This window comes from Haemaphysalis longicornis, unplaced genomic scaffold, assembly GCF_048455015.1.
Source record: "Haemaphysalis longicornis isolate Haplotype H1 unplaced genomic scaffold, Haemaphysalis longicornis Haplotype H1 scaffold_8, whole genome shotgun sequence".
Lineage (NCBI taxonomy): Eukaryota > Metazoa > Arthropoda > Arachnida > Ixodida > Ixodidae > Haemaphysalis > Haemaphysalis longicornis.
Window position 1 is genome coordinate 183,257,787 of NW_027526445.1, and position 9,150 is coordinate 183,266,936.

The following is a 9,150-nucleotide window of genomic DNA, read 5'->3' on the forward strand; positions in this document are numbered from 1 at the left end:
TTTCGCTGCACATTTCACTTTCGTCTTTTACCTATTCCTATGACAGAGAAGTCAGGCAAGGTTTTTTTTATTATTTATGACGGTTAACGTGCAAAGAAAGATGTTACGCGTTTCTTTGAGAGCTTGTGTCCGCGGTTCTCGTTCTGTTGCTCGTCAAATGACTCTTGGCACATACGCTCAGTCGCCGTTTACGTCATCTCTGCTGGGTGACTTATAACTTCATTTTTTTTATAATTTACGATATTATTTTAGATGTACTGGCCCAGATACTGGTATATTCGTTTTCCGGGGACGCCAATTTGTCTATTTAGACCAACTTCGGCTTTGTCTCCAGCGTTCCTTCCACGATGAACTTACATACAGACAAGATGGACACGAGGCCCCGCAGCAGCTATAATTTATGTCGGACCCTAGGGTCGGCCTGTTGCAATTCCGCAATAGCAAGACTGGCGTCACACAGTTGAGCCATGAGGAAGGGGGTGGGGTACCAGAAATCGCCGTTCGTATCTTTTCTTTTCTTATAACGGGGACGAGAAAAGAGGCTTGCGTTCGGCCACTAGTCCCACGTTTGCTGACAATTTTGACAAGTAGCGCAACATGAGCGTTCCAAGAGCCGCATTCCAAGAACGAACCGCGATCTAGCACACAGTTTTGTGTAGGCGTCTTAGTTGAAATAATCAGGGAGCTAAAAATTTATATAAGGTCCGCGGTTGTGTACCCTTATTGATGGCGCCGTGTGCGACCGCTGAGGTCGCCCGACCCCAATGCCGGCTCTGCCTGCAACAAGTGAATGCATGGAGACTCACCGCACTCAGGCGTCCCTGCAGAATTTCTTCTCGTATTTGAGTCATTAGGCCCAGGCATGTCTTCTTGAGCTCCCAAAGGCGTGCCTGAAACATATCAAGGCAGGCAGATAAATTATTTTACGAGGTTTGACAAACTTAGCGAAAACGCGAAAGCCAGCGACGATAGCCAGCGACGAAAGTCCACAACCACGCGAAAACAGCCTCATTTCAATCACAATAACCATAAACTAAAAATCTCTCAGGGAGTGCGATATCAGTAGGATAGGGGTGTCTACGCTCAACCGCCTTGTTTTCTCAGCAACACGTACAGATAAGATGAACAAATAAGCGGAGTACATGAAGAGGTCCCAGATTAAGAACTGTCGGGGGGACCTCCTAACACATCGTGGATGAGATGATGCATAATATGCAGCAGACAATGGGCGTTATGAAAAAGTTTTGTATTCAATGTGTAAGTACGAAGAAGTAAGTACATTTTACACAATTTACAAAAAATAACGAACATAAAAAACAAGTTTACAATAATTACAAAAGCAGGACTAAACTATATATAAAACACGTTTTTCGTTAGAGGTATTGTACATCTTTGCTTAAACAATAGGAGCATTGACACTGTTATTATATACACAACATATATACAACAAAACAAAGCAGTGTGAAACAAGCAGAAAGTAAAAAAAATATATCCAATTATGATTTCGAAATTACGGCTATATCTAACACGGTCTAGTTAGTTCAGTAATTAGATATTTTTTTGGTTCGTCGGCAAAATGAGCCCGTCGTGAAAGACTGTTTGATTCCAGGAGGAATTGATTTCCACACGGAAACACCAGCAAATTTAGCAGTCATTTTCCCGTAGTTTGTGCGAGCTTTGGGTAACAAGAAATTCTCACGCGCAGAGAACCGAGTTCTATTATTAGTAGTAAAAAGGTCAGAGGTCAAATTTATATGCGCACATCGTGATGAATCAGGTGAAACGTGATGACTGCTAACTTTAAAGTAATTAATTCATTAAGGGGAAGGATGTTACATATAGGAGGATGGAGGGACAAAGGTAAGGACTGAACGTCATTAGCCGCACGGCTTGGTTTTGGAGGCATCGTAAATTATCTAGATGTGTGTTGTACGTGTTTCCCCAAGATGATAAGCAATGTGAAAGATGGCTGTGAATCTAAGAATAGTATAGTGAGAGGATAACATGTTGTGGAAAGTATGGTCGTGCTTTCAGAATGACGTTAATACCAAAAGAAACTTTTTTTTAAGAAGCGACTGCACATGAGCATGAAACTTGAGATGTTTACCAAAATTACGCCAAGAAACCGGGTGCTGTCTGAAGCAGGTATTGGGGGATCATTTATTTCAACTGAAAGAGGCAAGGTAACCGTTTGCTGTGGGAAATGAAATGCCGTAAATGTTGTTTTTGTAGCATTCATTTGCAGTTGATTATTCACGCACAACTGGTGAATGCTGATAAGGTCCATTTTTAGTGCATTTTGAAGTGCGGTGGGATTGCTGCTGGACGTAAGTATAGTGGTGTCATCTGCATATAACAGACATTTAGAGCTTTGAAGCACAGTAGGCAAATCATTAATAAATAACAAGAAAAGTAGATGACCCAGAATTGAACCCTGAGGAACTCCCCTGCTAACTGTTTTTGCGGAGAAAAGGGGACCGTTAATTTGCACCATTTGACATCGATCGATCAAATAACAAGAAATGAGTTCAATGGGAGGGCCAGAAATTTCAAATGGTTCGTTTGTGTAGTAGGATTGAGTGGTTAATTGTATCAACTGCTTTAGCAAGGTCAATAAAAACAGCACCAAAAAGTAAGCCCTCGTCGATGGCTTCTTTAATTTGATCAGTAAGATAAATAAGTGCGAGCTCTGTGGAATAACCGGGTCGAAAACCAAACTGACGGGAGGTTAATAGATTAAATTTAGCTAGGTAAGACATAAGTCTTGAGTACAAGAGTCTTTCGACTATTTTACTATAAAATGGTAAAACGCATATGGGCGGATAATTGTCAACACATTCACGACTTCCTTTTGTGAAAACGGGGCTTAATCTTCCTTTCTTAAGCGAGTTCGGAAACGAATCTCCTTGAGCATTTTGTTGATACTTTGTGCTGGAATAGGGGATGGCTCTTTCGATGCTAGTTTTATTCTGGAAGGATGAATGGGATGCACTCCTGTGCCAGTTGTTTTTAGCGATGAAATGAGTTGAAAAACTTCATCTGCCGATGTGGGTAACAAATAGAAAGACTGATCACAACGTGGTACAGGAAGAAAGGGCACATTGTTTGCGAGTGGGCAGGATCACCAAACTGGTCACTAACCGCATTCGCTATATCACTAGCATCAGTGTAGGTGCTGCCATTTCTTGTTATTTTCTTCAAATAGGGTTGGTTGTCATCGCTATTTAGAAACCGCTTAATTAACTGCCAATTTTTTCTGCAGTCATTTCCGTTCTTAGATATTTCATTTTCATAGTAAAGGCGCTTAACACGCTTTAGTAGGGAGAATAGTACATTGGAGTACTTCCGGGACCGCAATTTGAGGGCATTATTTCAGGTTTTACGTCTTACTTTTTAATAAGATTATTTTTCTTCGTAATCGATCGCAATAACGCTTTGCCCATCCATGGCTTCTTGGGAGAACGGTAGTATTACGTGACTGGGATAACAGACGTGCACTGGGTAATGCACGAGGCGATTTCAGTTGAAAATAAATGAAAAGCTTTTCCCCCGCATCTTTATTTTGCAACAGAAGTCCCATCAATGGCTTTGATCATTTCGACGAATTTCGAAGCGTCAAAGGATGATTTAGTGCGCTGCAAGTTCCGGTTGCGGTCTTGAGAGCCTAATAGCAAAAAGATGGAGTAGCGATCTGTAAATGCATAGTCGATAAACCCCGGCTGTGTAGTACTTTGTTATGTTCGTCAACATATGATCAATTAAGGTGTTCGAACTAGCCAAATCGCATCCAGTTGGAGAATTGATTGCAGAAGAAAGCCCACAACCTAAGAAGCAGCGCACATATTCGGAGCAAGATTGGTGATTCATATCAATAATGTTTATTTTCATGTCACTACATATTAGGATATTTTTATTTTCGGAGCTTAACGCATCTAGGTTTTTTTTTTAATTTGACAGCAAAATTCAGAACAGGAAGATGAGGGTGAACGGTAAATTGAGGCCACTATTGTGTTAGCATTATATGGTATGGAATTGCGGTCGAATTCCAGCCGTACGGATTCACATTGAATGTTTGTAAATTATATGTCCGAACGACGTTCGTACTACAAAGAAGATTTCGCAAGAATGGCAGACCCACCGCCACGCTGAGAATCGCGGTTGCAACACTCGGTTGTGTAGCCCGCCAAGCCATACAGAGTGCCGTCACTGTCTGGTAACCACGTCTCTGATAAACATATGATTGAAAAATTGCAGTAGATTACAGAGATAAAGTCAACAACGTCATCGTGGTGTTTATGGAGGCTGAGCGTGTTAAGATGTATTAGTGACGACGCTGGTGATTGTTGTGCTGTCAGTGCTTTAGCTTCGTTGCATGTGAAAGCTCTGACCGCCATAACTAAGCTGTAGAGAGGCTTGCGCGGATATTCTCACGTGTTCACGTGATGTTCACGTAACGTAACGTAATGTTCACGTAACGTAACGTGAACGTGTTCACGTGTTCACGTGTTCACTCGTGCTAGCCATACGATGAACACGGCTGTCGTCAGTATTCCTAGCCTTGATAGCGCACCGGCCGCTCCAAAGATACTTCCAGTCCTTTTCTTTCTTGAGTGCCAGCGCCTGCGCAAACAGTCGCTTGTTTTCAGGGGTGAGGTGGTCGTTTACAAACACAGGTTCATCCGAGTTTTTTTTGCTCCCCCGTTGTCATCCTTGCCTTCCTCGCTTTGCTAGCAAACACTGCTTATTTTGACCGCGAGCAAAACCTAATGATGACGTGGGTCGTCTTGTTTTTTGCAGGGACGTGGTGCACAATGTAAAGAACCCAAGAAGAAAAACTTTGCGAAGACGGCAAAAATAAAGAGTAAATGCTACGTGTTGATCGGGTAATGGCATAAAATGGCGTGAGGAGGAACGTCATGAATGGTGTCTTGTCAAGTGCCGGTGTGAGTGACGTTATGAGTGACGATGTTGTTCTTAAGTTAATCGTTGCACAAGTTTACTTTAGTTTTGGCTATACCCCCTTAGTATACTCCTTCCTACACCCCAATTTCGCTAAATATGAGAGGGTATAGTATGTGCTAGCATCACCTAATTATGGCGTATTAGGCATTCGACACGGTTCTGAAGCACGCTCTGCAGACGCTATGGAGCACAGTTGGAGCAAACTAGTCCCGCTTTAATTTTGTAAGTGCGATCGGTACTAACTTAGGTATCGCGTATCAAAAGAACCCATATTGATGAGCTCTCCTATCCTTCCCTCCCGTGCCCTTTGTCTGACTGGGGAAGGATGTAAGGACGGAAGGGACAGTTCAGGAAGGGTATGGAGGTTAACCAGGTAAATATGCGGTTGGCTACCCTACACACGGCGATGGATGTGCGGGAATCGAAAGGGAAAAAAAGGTCAGCGCTACAAAATAAAAAAGAGAAAACAAGGAACAAAGTAATGCTTTCCAACATTCTTCTGTCTTCCCATCTTTAACCTCCTCTCATATGCCGCGTGGCAAGAAAAACACGAGGCAAAAAATAAAAATAAAAAATAACAAGGCGTGGAAATGGCAAGGGCAAAGCCATCTGCATGCACTGGACAGGCCTGAAAGCTGTTTAGCAGCTTTAAGCCAGGAAGCTGTCCAATTGCTTCTGGAAAAAAAACAAAGTTAGACGACCTGAACTGAAATTAACCTGCATTGCATATGCCAAGTGCAATTACGATTTCACTTGCTCAAGGCAGGCGTACCTGGCATGATTTGCACCAGGAGTTTTGGGGACGAGACTTGCTTGCTGGGTGTCCTCTTTCCCACAGCTCCGACGGAGACACGCTGGCGCAAGGTTCCGGTAATCTGCAAAGGAGTGAATGGGACGTTGGACAACGCAATGAGCAGCAGCAGGCGCGGGCTTTTTGCTAGCAACAGCGGGGCATTGTTCTCCGCGACAGACAAGAAAAAAACAGTCGCTACAAATGACCGCACTTTAGTCTGAATGATGCTGTGCGCGCATTAGGTTACATCCACAAGCGGGGATGTTTCAAAACAAGGCAGGCCTACGGGCTATGACTCCGGATGCGCTTTCTCGCATCCCGGGCTTGCCGCGTGGTCCGGTAACCGACATAAGGATCTGTCTTCAGCGTTTGCAAAGAATTATGACGTAACTAGTTGCACTACCACTGTGCCGCGGCTTTACTGGAGCGCACAGATTGCGTCGTGCTTATTCAGATATTTATTGAGGTAACTGAGTGGCTAATATTTCCCTGAATTAATATAGATCCCAACTATTCCGCTAATTACGTAGCCTATGCGTAAGCTTTAAACGTGTCTGTTCTATGAAAAATACATGCAAGGCCTGGCGCTAGTGCAATTCATTCATTCATTCATTCATTCATTCATTCATTCATTCATTCATTCATTCATCAATCCATCCATTCATCATATTCTTGTTTTAAAAATTTCGGCCATCGTCACAATTGAGATACGAATACTGCGGAGACAGTGGAACTGGTGGTCTTAACTAGCTTTAACTTGGATTAGGTCTGCCCAGCGTATCGATAGATCGGACACTAATGTCGCCGAGCGCCCGCCGTTTCTCTCAGCTAGAACACCTGCACGTCAGAGCTTACGTTATCCCTAGGCGCAGCCAATCCCCGACGCGCCCTCCCCACCCGAACATCTGCGCCGCGCCACGCACTCCCCACACCTGTTCGTCGGCTCCTTGCCTCCTCGCCGCTTTCGTTCACATTTATTGGCCTAGATATTTTCCTGTCTCTACTTTGCTGCGCCGTGTTTTGAGCGACGCTCGGCATGGCTGGAACTCAAGCTTAAACATCTCCGCTGTTAGAAATCGAACCGGGCTTTCTGGGATAAAACAACCACCCAATGCTTTCAATGAAAATCCGCTTTTGCTAAGCTTCTTTCCTGAATGTTTTCTCCTTCATGTTTCCTCGCCGTCCCTCTCACCACTACACAAGCAGAGAAATCACACCTGATGTCGGTATTACCTGACAGCTACAAAGCGAGTTCAGTGTGAGAGAAACTTATCGTGTCTGAGAGCGTTTGAGAACTGCGCATTCGCGCTAATATTTACGTTATTATAGTGACTGCATTATTAACACCAGTGTCATGGAACGAATAACGGCGAATCGACTTCCGCCTACATATACATCCCGCAGGGTTTACCACAATGTAGAGCTGCGCCGTCAAAACACAGCCCGCCATGCTCAATAATCACCCCAATTATCAACATATTTCAACATTTACTTCCTTACTGTGTCGGGTTGGTATGATCTCCATGTGCACCGTATTAACGTCAGCCGTTAAGGGCACGCTGGTTCCATATTTATTATGACTGTCTACAGCGCACGTACGCTGTATTTGTGTTCTGTCGTCTTCTTTCTTCGCGCTATATTTTTCTTGCATTATAACTCTGCATGAAATTCTTGCTTAAAAAATTGGGCCCATCTCCCCGCGAGGAGGACTCGAGTAAATGCGTCGCATAGAGGGTGGGTGTATTGCGCTAACGTTTAGTGTTTGGGGAGATGGTGGTAGTGAATGCGTTGTATCACCAGCTTCTTGACGTAGTTAAGAGTCAAGGATATAAGGCGCGTTCGTAGCCTCCCATTCTGTGTCGGCTTTGAAGCGCAGTGGGTAGAGCACCATGTACAGTGCGTTCCGCCCGCAGGGTCGAGGGATCGAAACCAGGCGCCGGATAGTATTTTTTTATATAGTGTAGGGGGAGGGGTGCGGACTACTACTACGGACGTCAACGCGGGTGCATCGTGAGTTACTAAAATGCTCTGCATTTAAAATACGAAAGACGTACGCCTTTTTTTAAATGCAGAGCATTCCAGTAACTCACGATGTCACCCGCGTTGGTGTCCGTAGTCCGCATCGCTCCCCCTACACTATATAAAAAAACAATACTTACCGGCGCCAGGTTTCGAACCAACGACTCTGCTGGCGGAACGCAACGTACATGGTACTCTACCCACTGCACCACAAAGCCGACACAGAATGGAAGGTTACGAACACGCCTTATATCCTTGGCTCATTCAACCGTCGGCCACAGGTGCGCCCTCTCCCCCGCGTCCTCCTCGCCTTCTCTCCGCTCGCAACGCCCTCTCTCGCCGCGTTCGGTTCGGGCGCACAACAGGTGGGGACGTGCGCAACACCCTCTCTCGCCGCGTTGGGTTCGCGCTGATCAACAGTCGGTTCGCGCGCAAGAACAGGTGGGGGCGCTCGCATCGCGCTCTCTCGCCGCGGTCGGTTCGCGCTTAAACCACATATGTCGTTCGCGCGTGCTCCGGTCGCTAACATCTCTGGCGTGATCGTGACGTCAACATCACGCGTTCGTGTGGCGGCGCGATTTTGGCGCTATAACACTCTCTCGCGAGGGGCATTGGATTGGATTCGATTGGATTGGCTTGGCTTGGCTTGGCTTGGCTTGGATTGGATTGGATTGGATTGGTTTGGATTTGGATTGGATTGGATTAAAGTGGATTGTGTTGGATTGTGTTGCGTCATAGCCGCGCCACGTTGCATCATAGCTGCTCCACGTTGCGTCATAGCCGCGGCAGGGGAATTCACGGCACGTTTCACGTCTCACCAGCGACTTCATCGACAATGTCTACGCTGGAAGACAACAATTACAACAACCAATACGTAATCCATACGACTTGCAGGCGCGCCCCCCGCGGAAATGCTCTGCATTTGATCGTGCCCCTCGCGAGGGGGATGTTTTTTTTTTTTTCAGATGCCTCCTGGGAGTGGCGCGGGCAACAGCAGGCGGCGGTTTTCTGCAGTAGATGTAGAATGTCATTTTCCATCGAAAAACCCAGCATCCAGAATTTGTTTAATAAATGAACATAGTAAATATCCCTTGTACTAATTTCCTGTCTTATATTTGCGTAATGCCTTGTTCTTGTTCAACAAAGTTGACAAGTATGGACGTATAAACCGGGCTTAGACGTGGCTGTGAGTATATAAGACTATTTACTCTGTGTCTGCGCAAACGTTCGGTGTTGTGATCTTTAGGCACTATCTTTTATGGTCTGTGGACATTTTTAAAAAAAGACATGTTTTCGCTTTAGATTTAACATTCTGTCACGCTGTACACATACAGTCAGTGTAACTTCGCAATTTGGCCATTTATGTTCGCCTTCCA

General features: G+C 45.0%; 1 protein-coding gene across 1 annotated transcript in view; it reads right to left on the reverse strand.

Moving 5' to 3' along the window:
- LOC144149272 (uncharacterized) overlaps positions 1–5,831 on the reverse strand; it is a gene marked incomplete in the record, with an annotated part of 436,446 nt that extends 430,615 nt beyond the window's left edge. The window contains 2 exon segments of the mRNA XM_077680825.1: positions 807–890; positions 5,735–5,831. Coding sequence (XP_077536951.1) covers positions 807–851 — 45 coding nt within the window.
- Between the last annotated feature and the right edge of the window lie 3,319 nt (positions 5,832–9,150).